The sequence below is a fragment of the Lycorma delicatula genome, chromosome 4, assembly GCF_047948215.1.
Source record: "Lycorma delicatula isolate Av1 chromosome 4, ASM4794821v1, whole genome shotgun sequence".
NCBI classification, from domain to species: Eukaryota; Metazoa; Arthropoda; class Insecta; order Hemiptera; family Fulgoridae; genus Lycorma; species Lycorma delicatula.
In genome coordinates, this window is record NC_134458.1 from 207,737,918 (window position 1) to 207,756,361 (window position 18,444).

General features: G+C 26.9%; 1 protein-coding gene across 3 annotated transcripts in view; it reads right to left on the reverse strand.

Moving 5' to 3' along the window:
* Positions 1 to 318: 318 nt before the first annotated feature.
* cta (Guanine nucleotide-binding protein subunit alpha cta) overlaps positions 319 to 18,444 on the reverse strand; it is a 104,745-nt gene continuing 86,619 nt past the window's right edge. Inside the window, exons 3-5 of one of the 3 annotated variants that reach the window (XR_012756254.1) lie at positions 13,844 to 14,222; positions 6,298 to 6,502; positions 319 to 3,653 (exon numbers count right to left, since the gene is read on the reverse strand). Coding sequence is in view for 1 of the 3 variants with exons in the window: in XM_075365109.1 (XP_075221224.1) it covers positions 13,865 to 14,222 (358 nt within the window). In the remaining 2 variants the exon portion in view is untranslated. Of the gene's footprint in view, positions 3,654 to 4,843; positions 6,503 to 7,434; positions 7,688 to 13,843; positions 14,223 to 18,444 lie in introns of those variants that run through there. The other 2 variants (XR_012756255.1, XM_075365109.1) reach the window with 2 other exon arrangements.

Consider the following 18,444-nt stretch of genomic DNA (forward strand, 5'->3'; position numbering starts at 1 on the left):
CTATTTCTATAGCTATAAATCATTTATATAATGATAAATCATTTATTTATAGTTCCACAAAAAAAAAAATTAATTCTGACACTTACAGAATATACAATGAATCTGTAAAGAAAAAAAATAAGGTAGCATACAAAATTAAGAGATTACATTTACACTGAATAAGTTCCTTCTTAATTTAAGTTACAATTGTTCATTAAAATACCAGTACATTATAAAAAATACAAAAAGTGATTTTTTTTTATGATTATTATTAATAATATTATTATTGTTTTTTAAAATGATTATTAATATTTATAACAAAATAAATAAAATTGCCATTTATTAGAATGTACTTTTAATTTTTAGAGAATTATTATTATACTCATGATAACTAAAATAAACCGACAAGGTAGAAAATTATAACACTGATTTAAAATAATTTATAAATAAATCCATTTGTAATAATGATTGAAACAGGAAATTTCTTTCTTTGCCTTAATCAGTCTGTTTAAATAAATTTTCTTCTTTTTTTGTTCAAAATTGTACAAACCTTTCCCGAGCTTATGATAAATATATTTATTGCCATATTCCATCCTAAATGAACTACTTTTCAAATACTACAAACAAATGTTATCAGCCACTAGACACTTTGATTCTTAATGTAAAATTACATTTGTATAATAAACAACTGATATTGCTAGTGTTATTATTTGATTGCTAGAGAGCCTAAATAGAAATCTTTGAAAAACAACTACGTGATTTTTGTAGAGGATATATAATTCAAACAAAAAGTAGACATAACATTAAGTATAACTTTTATTTGTAAGCATGCCAATGTTTTTTTTTTCTTTTTTCCTGTTGTAAAATGAATAAATATTGCCATTTATTTAGTTTATCAGATTTTTAAAAAATTTTTCTTTAACCTATGTGTAAACTTGAAATGAGCTAATTTTTTTCTGCAAATTATTCTAACTTCCAAATTACACATACAAGTTGCAATTTTTATAGCAGTATATTACCATATACAGAGAGTATTTTACTCTGTTTATAAAAGCTTTTTTACTTGTACATTTTAAATCTATTCACACTTTTTTTGTAAGTTTATATATTATTTTTTTGATCATTTGTTTTATGTTCCTGCCACCCTATTTTACATCTTTTTAATTTTTTTTCACAAAGTCTCAAAGTTTTGATCCTAAAACCATCAGCTCTTTTAATATTTCATTTTTATAAGTGATTTTTTTTATCTTCTTATTTTGTTTACTAATTTGATTTACCTGATTAAATTTTTTATTTGTTGTTTATATAATCCTGAAAAGTTTTATAATTAATTTTTTTATAAACTTCCTTATGTATTTATTATTTTAATATATTTTTGACTTGACATGTTTAGATTTGATGACTATTAATGGCTATAACAGATTCTTTTTTGTTATTAAAGAAAACATATATATATACACACACCCCTATTATATATATATATATATATAATACAAATAATAAATAAAAAATGCCTTTATTTCTGAAGTTAGTAAGTCGTTTATCAATACGCCTATTTGAATTAAGGATTTTGTGGATTAGTATCCATATTAATTAAAATTCATTTACTCAGGTCATCAATTAATTGGGAATAGCTGAAACTGCTTTTCACTGTTTTATTGGGGCACGTAAAAACCAAAACCAAACTTAGATTACTAATGACGATATTCTTCAATCACAAGGATGCATTGCAGCTTAACTGGGTTAAATTACTGGTATACAGTACTCTTCACACATTAATGATGGTTCATTTCTTTTAACACTGGTAGTAAACAGTCATATTTTACTTTTAATTTCATTTCTCTCACCATTCCATAACTCTTATTTTTCAGTACATTGTATTTCATCCATCATCTGTTTATTGCTGGCAAATCAATTCCGTATCAGATAAGAGTTTAGAACAAAAATTATAATTTTGATTCAGTACAAACACTAAGGAAGTATTTTAATTTGTGAAAGAGAGAAACTGTGTAAATGAGCAAAATAATTCATTATCATCAAAGAAAAATCAATGTCGTGACTGAAATAATTGCAGTGCCAAACATAATTTCATATGCTTCAAGGGGATATGATATGGCAAGAATGGACTCCCAGATATGGAAATCTAAACCAAAAAGTCAAAGAAGCTTTAAAAAAATGGGTTTCAGCTTTCACTTCTCAAAGAGTTCAATAGTTAATGCTAAAGATAAAAACAGAATTAAAAAAAAAATGCACAAAGCTGAATTTAAGACAAAAATGATTGGTTATCATAATAGAAAAGGTGACAATATTAAAAAAAAAAGGGGGGGGGAACAATGCGGATAAGAATGAAATGGCCTATCTGCTTAAAATATTTTGACCTGATGACATTTTCCAATGCTGATAATAGGCTTATTTTTATCATGTTAGCATGAGATGGTTTGCTGTTGTAAAAACAACTCCTTGATAGATTCCAAGAAAGAAATAGATCGCATGTCATTACTATGTTGTGTAAATATATTAGGATGTGATAAAAGAATGCTTGCTTATTGGAAAAGAGTCAAACCTTGATCTTTTAAAGGGCTATGATGGATAGCCTGCTTGTTTCATACAATTTTAATAAGAATGATCAGTGGGGTTTTTAGGGAATGAATAATGAAGTGGACAATGGACTGCAGCAACAAAGATTTTACTGAAACCTTGCGGCATATATCTGCATTAAACATTTAAAAAAATTCAAACTGAATTTCTGTTATTCAACACAATTTTATTATACCAAACGAGTTGAAAATAATACAAAAATTATGTAATGTGAAATTTATGATCATATTCTTGAAGAAATTGAAGGAAATTTAATAATATTACATTCTATTGTTAATAAAATTAGTGCAGGGGTTTCTCTTATAAGCAATACAATTTGTTGCTAACAGGTGGCCAGAATAAAATCATCCAAAACTGTTTTGTACATTATGGATTTAAGTTCCTAACATTATCATTCATGATTATACTGAATCTTACAGTGAAATAGATGGATAAATCAACAAATCTATTATAAATAGAACTAAGTCTGATAAATATTTAAAGTCAGATGACCAAAGCGATGATGACAACCAATTCACCCTATTAATCCTACCTAACTCTATTGATTTTTATGTTAGTTTGTTCTGCAATAACAAAACCCTTTATCTGTATTAGATTGTTTGATATCTATGCTGAATTTATACAGCAATCATTAACAAAAAGAACTTAAAATGAATAAATCCATCAAATGATATTAATAATGTTTATTTGTTCACCTTTTTTTTAGGTAATTTCATTTATTTTTCTAGCATTCATTTAATTGTACTAACTGATGTATTTCCATAAAACATACATTTCAAATCACAGTACATGTAATATACATATTACTTTTTTTATAGTCTTTATTTACAACCCATGTTTAATTATATTAACAATATAATTTTTTTGTTTACTTCCAAATGGTGTGTATATTTATTTTCAAAAGATATTTTTTGTACAATATTGTATTTAGCATTATTAGGGTAGCTGCTTTATTAAATAATTTATAACCTATTCTGATATGTCCCAATTAACTAGAATCCATTGCAATTATGTTCTCTGATATTTTAATAATAACTACAATTGTCCATCATCATACTTTTAAAGATTCAAATTATCTGTAAAATTTACAAAAAAAAAAAATTCATTATTATTTAACTTTTTTTTTAATATGCAAATATTTACCTGTAAAGACATTTTCCGCAAATTTTCATTCATCAGATTTTTTCCTAATAAGCACAATATTGCATAAATTAATGCTTTATGTAATCTCTTATCTACTATAAAATAAACAGCATTTACATGCTGCTACTTGCATATTACTTGATTACTCAAGTAATATGAGGCAAATTTAAAAAGTACTCTTCCAAATGTGACTGTTAGAGCTCTATGTAAATGTACACGATTTCTATATACATGTACACTAAGATAACATTTTATTATTTAGTAAATTTTACATATTTAAGGCAATTGAATGCTGATTAAGTATGGTCTATTATATGTTTCTTGAATGCAAGAAATGTGAAACCAGCAGAGATTCATCAAAAAACTAAAGAAATTTATGGTGAAAATACAATTAGTGATGGAGAAAGCAGCGTAAGACAGTTTAACAAAGGATGAGAACACATCCATGATATGGCACAAAATTGGCAGTTGTGTCGTTAATGTTGATTTCTTGTCACGGAACGCAAGAAGAAAGGGTTCTCCTATTGTGAGATTTTAAAGAAATTGTGATGTGTGGTCTAGAATAAAAGGTAAGGTGTACTGTGTTGTGCTGCTTCACAATAATGCTTTGCTTGATGCTGTTGTTTGAACCCAAGAACTCAGGATATCATTTGGATGGGAACAAACAGATCATTCCCAAAAGATAAGACTTAATCCCAAGTGATTTCCACATCTTCCTGCATTTGAAGCAGCTATTTAAATCACTGTTGAAGATGATAATATCATTAGGACTGTGCAAAAATCAGTTCTCATCAAAGACGGCCTATGCCAACTAAGGAAGTCCACAATATATGAAGAAAGTATATGGAATGTTATGCAACTAATTAGACTATGCTGAAAAATAGTTCTTCATAATGATAAGTGTTTAAAATTAAATTGTCATTTTTTTATTAGCCTTAAGCTGCATGCCTCATATAATAACCAGATCTATTCATCATTAAATATATTACAACAGGAAAAAGCTGTACTTGTCATTTTTCTTAAATTAATTCACAATACAATGTTATTTATTAAGTATTTTCCAATCAAATGCAGTAATCAAGCAGAAAATTAATAAAAAGGAAAGATATTAATAAAATAATAATGAGGCCATAAAATAAAATAATTTATAAAGTTACAGATTCTGTTAACATATCGATGAAATTACAAAAATAATTATTTCTTAAATTGTAATAACTAAATATTGAATCACTATTATTTACTATTGTCTTCTTGGTCAGTAATTTACTCCTCATTAATCCATTTTTTACCTGTTAATTAAACTACATAAAGAGCAATCAAAAGAAAATGTAAAAGATGAAATTACAACATATGTGTGATGACCGATACGTATATTAAAAAAAAGGAGAGAAAAATAGAAGATATTTTAAATTAATAAACTTAAGCAACTTATTATCAGTTAAACCATTACGAATAATGAGCAAATATTAATGTAACTTTTGACTTAAATGTTAAGAAAGTGAGTAAATGTTTTATAAATAGTCACTGAATGTAGAACTGACTAAATAAAAAAGTTACAGATCTTTTAATTACAGGCAAAAAAATTAAAAACTATAAAACTAAATGTATTACGAATACTCTTATAAGCTTTATTAATGTATGGACGGCGGTCAAATTGGACAGATGAGTTGCTAACAAATTATTCATCTGCAGACTAATAGTGCAAAAAAATGGTAAATGTACATAATTTCACAATATGCTGCCATGCAATATTCTTCTTTTTTCATATATTTCATTTTACATGTTTATTTAGGCTTTAATATAAGTAAATAGATATTACTGGGCCCCCATTAATGTACAAAATGAAGTACATATTAATTACTCTAAACCTATATTTAAATGATCAGAATGTAAAAAGATATTCAGTTTAATTGATAAATTAAAAATTCGGATATGAGAGGTTTACTGTATTTTAACACATACTGATGGATATAGGCTGTTCACCATGAATTACCAGATGAAATACTGTTACAATACTGAAATACCGTTGTCCCACCACCACATCATCCATACTGAACATATGAACTAAAAACACACTTTTATTACAAAAAAAACTTTTCAAGTAAACTTCTAAATTTTGTGAATTATATAAAATATTAAGCAACCATAAATTAAATTAAGCTTTTACTTAACAGTGCAATAACTTTGGTTTATAATTAATTATACATAATCAGTGAATACAATAAGCTGTTTACTGAGAAGTTACAATTATACATAAAAGAAGTTCTTATTAAAATAATTTATAAAAATTTATTAGGATCCTGAGTAGATGAAATAATTATAATAATAATAATGAACTGAGCATACACGATATACACGATTATAATTATCACAGTTTCCCCAAAATTATTAACGACACAAAAATAATTATATTATGTTGAAAGGATTAATATAAAAAATGGATTATTAGATCAAATTGAATGATCCAAGATATGATAATGTATCAATATGCGCTCTCACACACACACACACACACACACACACACTTATATAATTAATAAAAACATTTTTTTTTTAAATATATATATATACACATACAAACAAAGATATGCTTTTCAAATATACAGGTAAAAGTACATGAACTCTGGTTTGTAGGTGAAAGTATCACTGTAATATAATTTGTTGATATAAAAATACAAACTAGCTTTTCATTAAAAAAGAGTGTGATGTTAAGAGTACATATTCTTTTTTTCATTAATCTTTTTTAAGTGCAATATTCTTCACATAATCAATAAACCTGAAACTAAAAAAACAATTATAATTACAATCATATTAGTACACTAAGTAAATACAGTAATCTATTAATAACTTTGCATAATAAACATTTATGAACAGTTCAGTTAATGTTAACATTTGGCCTTATCATTATATAAATAATAATAATAATAATAATATTATATATTGTATTAATAACCCTTCCAGACCATCTTGTACAAACCCAAACATTTCCAACAAACAATACTACTGTTGTCTGATGTTAATGACACTCATAGTACTTTCCCTATAAATTTCATAGCATTATTCCGATTATCTCTAAAAAAAAGCATTAGTTTCCACCATCAAAAACCAAACCTCAGCTTCAACTTCACAATTGGCAGAATTATTTATTTTAATAATCAATGTATACTGATTCTGGAAAGCATCTAACAAATAGAATTACAACACTCACCAATTTATACTTAATTAATGATTGGTATAAATGTATATGTACAACTGATAAATGTATTAATCTCCAGAATAAAATGTTCCTACCGGTTTTACTTTATACATTAATAACGATAGGCGATACATAATTACTTTTTGTTATATTTCAAAAGGGTAACTAAATATTTTTTATAATGAGTTCAATCAACATGCTGACAAAAAACACACAGTATACAAATAACTTACTATGAAAAAGAATTGTTAAAAATAAAATCTAATTTTTAAGTTATTCAAAAAAAGAACAATCAGTTTCATTTGTGTACTGATCTGTTCATTTATGGCAGCAAATACTCTAAAAAATAATTAAACTTAAATGAAAATTCTGCATATTAATTCATAGGTTTTAGCTATAACAGATTTACACAACTAACTTCAATAATTTGATTCTAATGGAAACCATCAATGCTTTATCTGATCAATGTACACCTTAAAACATCTAAAAAAACAAATAGACAAAACAATGTTGCTTACATTGTCACATATAATCTGCAAATACTGAACCAAATGAAATAATACTGCTCCAACCCCAACCATAAAACCTTCCACATTTCAATTGTGAACATGTGTGTTTATATACACCAAAACATAATTTTCATGTTCATTCTTTACTTTCAACTTCTTTCTTAAGTTACATTTAATGGTTTTGTTTTCTTTTCTTTTACTCTAAGTTTTTTCTTGGTTTTGTGGCTAATTAAAGAATATCATATAAGTTATGAATGTGCACCTGCATAAAAAAAGGCAGCTTAATACAAAAATAGAATAGTTGAAACATTTCTGTAATAGATTTATATCCTACAAATCAAAAGCTGTTAACACTTGGGCCATTCGTGTCAAATCAACCAGTAGTTAGCCATTCACAACCCACCAACTGCGATTTTCAATGTGTATCAATGTTTTAACAAAAAAATATTTTTTGTGGGGTTTTGAGAGGGTAAATACTCAAATTTTTATTGGCTACACTTGCAAAATCAAATAAAATGTCTTGCAAAAAGAAACTAAAAATAATAAAGTAATATGTTGCTTATTTGTTTTGTCTACTAATAAGAAATAGTATATCTCAACTCAATCAAATGACCAATGATGATGTAATGCGATGATTGTGTAATTAATTCAAATTGGAAGACAAAATGTATAATGTATTGAAGCTTACTACATCAACAATTTAGTCACAGTCTATGTCCAAGTGTTGGTGTAGGTACAGTTTTTTTTAAAGTTAGGCATCTTTTGAAGTATGGCAATGTTTTACTACTATAAATGTTGTTATCTATTTCAAGAAGTAGGTCATAATAATGTTACTAAGAATTTAAGAAAAGTGTTACCACGGATGACAGAAAAAAAATCCACGTTTAGAAAGTGATTGAAAATCTGTGATAAGTGTCAGAAAAAATTTGCCTCGATTAGTAATAAAGCTTCAGAAGCAAATGATGGTACAGAAGCCCTTTATGATGAAACTAATATGGATTAGACAGGCTCAATGGGAGTCTAGCAAGTACTGGGGAATCACCTATAAAATTTAAAAGATTGCATGGAAAAACATATCCTGCCAAAAAGATTGCAAAAACTGAGTCGTCAATGAAGGAAAAAATATTCAATGTAGCAAATAAAAACTCTGAGACTTCATCTCAAGTTGAACCTGATAGCGAAATCTTGGTACAGTTGAAAGAAAAATTTAATTGTACAATGGCTAAAAGTCTTAAAATAACAATTCTTACTCTTCTTCCACAAAGTTAGAGCATCAAAAAAGTGCAAAATGAATTTGCAGGGATTACCAATTACATGATACAACAGGCAAAACAACTAGTTATAGAACAAGGGATTCTGTCATCACCGAACCCTAAATCTGGAAAGTGTCTGGATCAAAACATAGTTGGATGTATTCAGGCACTTTATAAACCAGACTGATGTAAGTCATGTAATGCCAGGCAAAAATGACTGTCACAATCAAAACACCTTGTGGAAACATTTAAGTTCAAAAAAGATTAGTACCGGCTAATCTGAAAGAGGTAATCAACAGTTTAAATAAACTAATGGAAGTATTAAAATTGGGTTTTCTACCTTTGCTGCTTTACATCCTGAAAACTGTGTTTTAGCAGGTGGCAGTGGAACTCATAGTGTAAGTGTATGTTATCCATCAGAACATAAAAATAAATGTTTAAAGGATGTAAATTAAATTATTTAATAAAAGAGTACGGCAATCATTTCACTTCTTATAAATACTCTGTGGTATAAATTATTTGTAATCCATCTCAAGAAATTTGTTATCTTGGTGAATGTAAGAATTACCTAGATTCTGACAACTTAAAAACATTTTAGATTCAATATTTGTTGAAAATTCTGTAGACAAAATAACTTAAGCAATGAATATCAACTGATCATTCAAGTTTAGAAACAGTAGAGAACACAGAAGATTTTATTGAGATGTTTATTGAAAAATTATCAATTCTCGTTCGTCATTCATTCATTGCTTCTCAGCAGTCAAACTTCTTAAAAAATTTACAAACTGTAATTGAACCTGGAATCTTTATCACATTATGTGACCTTGCTAAAAATTACTTATTTGTGCTTCTTGAAGCCCAAGGGTTTCACTGTAACAATCAACAGGTTACAATTCATCCTTTTCCTATTTATTTTAAAAGTCAAGAAATGCAGACACTTTAAATGATAATTTATTTGTTACGTCTGACTGCCTTCAACATGACACAAGTTCACCTTTTTCAGAAAAAACTAATTTAGTTTTTAGAAGAAAAGTACAATATTGTGAACGAACTTATTTACTTCTCAGATGGCTCAGCAGCACAATATAAAAAATCATAAAAAATTTGTGAATTTAACGTATCATAGGATGACTGATGCCCAGGTGGAATGGCACTTCTTTGCCACATCACATGGCAAGAGTGCATATGATGGTCTTGGTGGAACTCTTAAAAGATTAGCATCAAAAGCAAGTTTACAATGCCCATACCAAAATCAAATAACAACAGTCACTCAGCTTTACAATTGGGCTTGGTCAAATATTAAAAATAAGAATTTCATATTTGTTTCAAATGAATATCAGAAAGAAGAAAAGTATTCAACACCTCGTTTAGCAAAAGCGGTGATGATTCCAGATACTTAAAAGTTGCATCCTATTTTATCAGCCAGGAAAACATATCTTAAAACAAAAATTATTTCCAAAAAGAAGAATATAAACATAAAGTTTTGCATGAAACAGAAGTTGGTTTTCCTAAAATTTCTGATTTACCACTGACAAAACGGTTTTGTCACATGCATTTATAATGATGCTTGGTGGTTGGCTTGTGTATTATCTATAAATGAATCAGACAGAAGAAGTGGAAGTAAGTTTTCTTCACTTTCCAGGTCCATCTCCTTCATATGTTTTTCCAGTACATAGTGATATTCTAATATTACCTCGACAGGAAGTACTAACGAAATTTAATCTGAAAACTGCTACTGGACGTACATATACATTATCTGAAACGGAAACTACTCAGGCAAATGAAAAACTGACAGCGAAATAATCAGATATTTCAAACAAGCACATAAACAATTTTTTTTAAATTTAACTTAATACTAGTGTTATTGATATAATTTTTAAGTAGCAATAATTGAAAGCTAATGAAAATATCAAGATTACATTTATTAAATCATTATTATAAAAAACTATTTTTAATAAGAAACATTACTTTGAAAAATTAATTAGTACATTAGCATTAATCAATACTTAAATGCTGTTGATGTATTTTATAAGACTACTGTTTAAAATTAATACAAATTAAAATATTTATTTAAAATAACAGCTATTGGAATGAAACAGTACATTTAAGAATGTATAAAACTACTTTTAAAATTTTGTTGATCTGCTTTAATTTCTGTATACTGTGTAAGAATTTTAAGACTGTCAAAATGTCCAAATCATAAATGCTGTAACTGTAATTTAACTTAATTTCAATATTAAGCATAAAGTGTAATGATTTTCAACTTCATTTTGACTTAATTAATATTCATTGCATTCTTGTTATAAAACTAATTAGAAATTTAAAAAAAAGTAGATTTTTCTAAAACATTGATTGATACACATCTCATTTTTTTATCTCCTGATCCCAAAGCAGTCCCAGTTTCAAATTTTCTTAACTGCTTCACAATATAATGAAGAATAAGATATATTTTTTATTAAAAAATTGAAGACTATTTTTTCTGAAATTTGAGGTCTAAGGTTTAAGAAAATTAAAGGACTTGTTATATATAAGAAACATCATCAAATAAGCTTTAAATTGAGACCAAGTTTATCATTCTACCTTAATAAATAACAAAGTTATATTGACCTAACGCTACTGCCGCAAGTCAAAATTTGCCATTTTCCAGCTAATCTGAAGAGCTCTAAAAACGAAATGGTTAGAGATCTAATATTCAGTATTTTCTCATAACTTTATCAACAGTAATTCATACCAAATTTCATGAAAATCCCAGTTGGTCAAGTTGTGGGCCTTGTTGATTTAACATAAAATACCTACTTTCAATAAGATTAAAATATTTTGCTTAAAATTTCTAAATGCCTTATCCTTTTTTCTTCAAAAAAAGAATTTTATTTTTAAAAAGCTAATTTTTATAAGTAGGACTTATAATTTAAAAGTCCTACATCAAGAACTTCAAGAACATTTTATGTAATTAAACAAACCATCGCTTCAAGATTGGTCAATTTACTGTCAACTGACCAAATCAATGACCTTTGCACATTACTCTACCACATGTCCTATGAGTGTATTTTATTTTTTTATCATAGTGACCAATTAATTAGAATTTTTATCAAACAGATAATTCATTTTTCATTTAAAAATATTACAACTTATACAAAAATTTAATTAAACAGACTAACAAGTAAACATCTGAAGCTTTTTTTTACAGCAAATTACCATTCAGATCTTTTAGGTCTGTTGCATTTCATACTATGCAGATATCTGATTTAAAAAAAGGTTTACACAACTGTTTCTTATATGACATTCTTTTTATTAAACTTTAGATGGTATTAAAAAATTGATATTTTCATTTAGCTATATACTAAGCTCTAAAAAAAAAAGATGTATGTAAAATTAGGATCCTCATTATTTTTCTGCATAAAAACCAACATTTCCTTTCGTTTTCCATTTCCTTTTTATTGGTGTGAAAATAGAAAAATAACAGTTTTTAAGGAAATTTTCATAAAGTAAAATTTAGACATCTATAAAACAATAAAAATTTGATACTCTAAAAAGTTGTTAATCTAACTCTCATGTAATACTCTGCTAAGTACCAAATCTTAATGATTATTTAATGATTTATATTAAAACACACATGATATTTCCATTGCAAAAGAAGTGCATACTGGGAAGAGATTTTTTATACATTACACTTGGTATCATTGTAACTGTCAGGGCAACATAAATTCAATTATAAATTTTTTAATTAAAATAGAATTATGGAAATGCATGATGGACTTAAATATGAAACTATTTTATGAATTAAAATGGTGCTTTTAGAATGGCATATCTCTCATTCAATTACAGTATGGTTGCAATGCTCAATGCTCAGACAGCTGCAATTTGTTTATAAATTTGTTACATGTTATAACAGTGATTCATTCATAAACACAAAAGAAGTATTACGTGTAGGACATATTCTCTTTATAATTAGAAAAATTGTAAATTAAATTAATTGTAAATTAAATTGTAAATTAAATAAACTTTTACTAATATTAAAAGTAAATTTCTATTTCCTAAACTTTTATTGAATAGCATAAATGTATTACAACAAAATGCTGATTGTAAGATAAAATGTTCCTTTCTCGTTTTTATTTTCGTATTATTTACAGATTTTTTTTTATCAGACACATTTTAAGTTCTTTATCAATTACAGTGACAAATGTAAACTAGAACAAAACATATTTACTGAACTGATAGAGGTTTTTGTAATTACATTTATTGATTTTTTTAAATTTAAATTTATTAATTATTAAAAACATTTTTTCATTGATTATTAAATATTTGATAAACTTACACAGTAAGAAAGAAGAATTTATATTTTACTTCTTGAAGGAGAATGCATGTTCAGTTGAAAGTGTATGTACTTGAACGACAGAACTGAAATTTCACTCACGACTTTTTAATTCATGAACTTATTTCAAACTCACATCCATCATGCGTCTCCATAGATTTCAAACTAGTACAGTCAAATCCATGTTTCCACTGATGATTCCAAAGATACCAAATTTATCGCAAAACGCCCATCAGATCTGGCACTGTCACCCATCAAGTTATATGTGCTTAGTATTGTAACAGAATGCAATGAAACTACACCCAACACTATTTTTTTATTCTAGAATACTCCAGATGTAAAACGAAAATTTTATTGATTTGAGGTTAATAGACATCTGCATCCCTTGTTTGTGTAATCATTGCACATATAGCATAGACTGTTTGTATAATGACTGTTGTTGCATATAACACAACAAATTTGTATGTGGGGATGGTATCAAGACCTGTTAGCATAAAAATATTACTAATTCATATGAGTTTTGAAAGACAAAAAGTAAAATGGTTAAGTACAAGATATATCCGTCAGATACAGTGGTTAGTATAATCTTCTAAAGACATTCAATGCATTTTTAATTATGTTGAAGTCTGTTATAAACTGCGTTTCACATTTATAACCAACAAAAAAACTACTTTGCAAAAAAAACTTTTTGCCAAACAGTTTCATAAATTCTGAATCAAATACAATTGAAATACCAACACATAATGTCACTGTATAAAAATTCAGATCCACAGATTTCAGGAATCTTGGCTCCAACCAGCAAGACGATTTTTAATTTATAATAATCAAAGTAATAAATTAAATGCTTGCTTACCTTTACACATCTAATGAAAGGTCATTGTAACATTAATGATTCTAAATTCCTATGTAATATTGTATCTTTAACAGCATTAAATACAACTTTAATATTTTCAGTATCAACAGCTGTGGTAAAATGATGAAATAATGGTTTCCTTGGATCTCTTTTAACATTTCTAAAATAATCTAATAGAAAAGTTTGTACATCTTCAAGTTTTCTTTCGTCACCAATGAATTCTGGAAAAAACCATCTGATGCTTGTTTCTCCATGTTTTAATTTATCAGCTAGTAAGTCTGTTTTATTAAGAAATAAAATAATTGAAACTCCTCTAAATACCAAATTATTTACAATAGTATCAAAAATATTCTTTGATTCTTCCAATCTATTTGTTTTTCTGAAAAAAAAGTAAAAATACAAATTAATATTTTAATACTCAATATTTATACACAATTAAGAAGATTCTGAAAGTAATAAATATCAAATTAATTGTTAATTTTACACCAATAACTTACTGAAGATTGATATGAGCTAATTGTAGAACGCCTCATCACTTTTCATTCGGAAGACAAGATAATATGGTCTTCCCTCAACAAATGCAAATAATGAAATCTTTGATGTTGCCATGTAATTTGCATACACTGAACGATTTGAATGGTTTAAAAACTGGCAATGTAATCACATAAATTCTTGAAAAAGTTAGAATATTCACAATTTTACTATATCTATTTTTGCTGAGAGTCGGTCAATAATTATAGTCTAAGATCCAGCAGCTGATTTCTGCAGGTATCTGTTTTTTTTTAATGAAACCAGATTTAAATCTATTTAATCACGTTTGTTGGAAGAACATGATAATGTGATAAGATTTTTTTTTCTTGAAGGTATATAATTTCAATTTAAATTCACTCACGAATGCTGACAATAATATAATTAAAAGCGTACTAAACTTGCAAATTTTTATAAGTAGATCAAACAGTTTAAATCAGGCAGAACAAGTGTCACCAATTTTTATCATAATGGAAATGTTATTCTTTCTCAATAGTTTTTACCTTCTTCTACATATTCTTCCATTACAAAATTACCAAAACATGAATATATTATTCTACAGTCAAACAATCTACTTAGGCATTATTCACTTAATGATTTATTCTTCTAGAAATACTTCTTACTTATTCATGTTATGACTATTATAATTTTTTCTAAAAAATGACTGATCTACTAAATTTTCATCATTTTTTGTAATACGAGTGGTTATTTCTAAAATAAAGACAATTTTATTGCAAAAAAATGTATTCTAAAAACTTTATAAATATTTTTCATTTTAAACTAAATACCTCATACTACTTCTATAATAATATAATCGCCACATGAATTAAGGCATTTATCATAGCAATACACCAGCTTCAATATATCCTCATCGTATTCTTCTGCTGCCAGCCAATTTAGCCACTGATTAACAGCATTTTTAAGTTCATTGTCACCCACGAATTGCTTACCACTCAAATATTCTTTCAATTTGCCAAAAAAATGGTAATCAGAAGGAGCTATGTCCGGACTATGTGGTGGGTGATCGTAAATTTCCCATCCAGATGTTCTCAGTAAATCACATGTCAGATCTGCCCGCTCACGTTGCCGATTTTGAATGGTATGCCGTAACTTATTTAAGAGTTTCACAGTAGGCTTCTGCATTTATAGTCATTCCACGTGGCATGAAATCAATCAGCAATATGCCAAACTGATCCCAAAAGACTGTGATGGCCATCAGTTTGCGTCCAAATGGCTGTGGCTTGACCTTTTTTGGTCTGGTTGGTTATTGAGAATGACGCCATTAACTTGACTGCCATTTTCTCTCTGGTGTGTAATACGAAATCAGTTTCATCCACGGTAAAAATTGAATTAAGGAACTCATCACCTTTTTCTGTGTAGCGCATCAAAAATTCCAAATCAGATTTTTTTGTGACGTTCTGTTATGACGTGTGGCAACCAACATCACAAACCTTTCTGAAGCCTAAACGGTCATGAACAATGCAACCAATAACAGCTCTTGAACCAGGAAAAGGAAGGGCCAGGTCGGAAATCGTTGAGTGACAATCTTTTCTGATTTCATCAACAACACGTTTCAACAAGTGATTATCAAGGACCTCCCCAAATGTTCATCATGCACATTAATTCTATTATTTCTAAACCTTTCACACCATTTTCATATGTTTTTTTCATTCATTACATTATCACCATACACGGCAACCAACTGCCTATGAATTTCAGCCGGCTTAACATTTTGATGGTTTAGAAAACATGACTGAATGTATTTCACAGTTGGCAGCAACATCAATTTTCCTATTCATTTTATAACATAATTACTCACACATAATCAATGAAACTACACAACGCAACAACTTACAGACAGCAATGCAGTGTGTACATTACTAGTGTGACCATGAACAACACAGGTTTGCCAACCTTAAGGAGAGAAACTTCCCAGCAGTCTTTACTTTAGAGATATCCCTAGTACATTTAAAAAGCCTATATTTTTTCCTTTCAGCTTTTGATTTCATTAATTTAGCTTCATTATCACAAAAGTAATAACAGAAACACTTTTAACGGTTCTTCTTACTTCTTAGATTTATATTTAATACTAAGTAAATCTCTTTATTTCATGAAAACTTTTCTTGTTCGTGCTAATCTGCTTTTCATGTCTGTATTACTTTATCTATCTCCTTTGTCTTTTTACAACCTAAATAACAAAATGTCGTAACCTCTGAACTACTCTGCCCTCTAAAATAATATTTAATTTATCGTTATCCTTTTATATAATACATAAATACAAATCTATGAAAATTATAAGTAAACATCAGAATAACTAAATGAAACCAAATGAACTTAATTTGTAAATAAAATGCCTTTATATTTTGAAAGCAGGAGAGCAAATTTTATGTAAGTAAAAGAAACCGCTAGTAATTTTTAACAGGACAGGTTAACTAACTAATAAAGGAAAGAGAGAATTAGAAATAACACATTTATTTATTTAGACCTTCTTTAACAAAATACATTCAAGTACATATAATAAACTAATTTATTATTAATTTCATATTTATTTATTATTTATTTCATATTATTATTCATTTATATATTCAGTAGAACAAAGATAAATTACTATAATAATTTTTAATAATATGGTGTGAGCAAATGAGTTTATCAACTACTATTTATTTTTAATTAAGAAACAGTATGTTAAACAATTGTTACAACAAAAAATGTAAACCACGTAACATAAATTTCCCAAGTCAAGGGATTGTCTTATGTAAACGTAAATGTATGAAAGATTAAAATTTTCCACAATATGACTAAATGAAAAAAAAAAACATCAAATTACAGCAATATATCTCTTACAATACATTACACAAAATGGGAAAAAATATAATTTAATAAAAAAAATATGCAACAAACTAAATAATAAATAATACTTGTAAGTAATTTGACATTTTGCATAATTTTTTTTTGTTATTATTATCTAAATGTTTACAAAACAAAAAATAAGCCGACAAACAAATGTAAAGCACAAAATTTACAGAAATGATGGATATAATGGCGCCCGTTCAGGGTCAATGTGCAGTAACCTGTAAAACAATAGTTAAAAGGTTCAAGGAAGCTATTACGATGTATAGCTTATTTTTTTAACAATTAATACAGTTTTTTTTTTAAACTATGAAAAACAATAATCTAAAATATTCACTAACACAAATAAGAAAAAGTATGATAAAAAAAGCCAATTAAACCTAAATATTAGTTCTAAAAAACTAATATCAAATTTCTTGCCTCATAATGCAATCATTACTTTAGTATTAATCAAACATATTATATATATAAGTGTATAATATGCACCTTTTAATTTATATTATATAAATGTTTCTAACTTTCAATCAACTGATAGGAAAGAAGTTATATCTACTTATTTGTGTTCTCCATTTTAATCAAAACCAACCATTGCATATTTGCTGACTACATTTATGCTGATCTACATTTTGCTGATCTACATTTATGTAAATTCGAAAATAAAAAATGCTCAATAACTGTTAAAAAAAAATTAATCTAAAATTAGATGACATATTATTCATAGTTTAAACAATCATAATCAGAAGATACTGGAAATGGTTAGACAGAAAATCAACAGTTAATAATAAAAAAAATTAAATACAATTTGATAAAAATAATACAGTAATTAATAAAAAAATACAAAATGATTACAAAACACTTAACTAAAAACTATACAGTATCATTTAGGCAATATCTGTCTAAATTTTAAAAGAATTACTTTAGTAATTTTACAACATTACCCAACTTTTAGTCTAAAGTTGTTATATTATAGACACAGGTAAAAACATTTTTTTTTAATATTTCATAAGTATTGTTTATTAACCAATTAAACGCAGTCTTCTGTTTTTCTTAATTGTTCAGTATCTACTAATAATGAAGGTTTAACTTTAAAAATAACTATATAATCTCTGATTTTTAATTAAACTTTTTTTAAAAATAATTTGAGTTTTTCTATTTTCAATTTTTTTTTTCTTTTTTTGTTATGAAAGAGTGAGCATCAATAGCTATGGTCATTAGCCCAATGG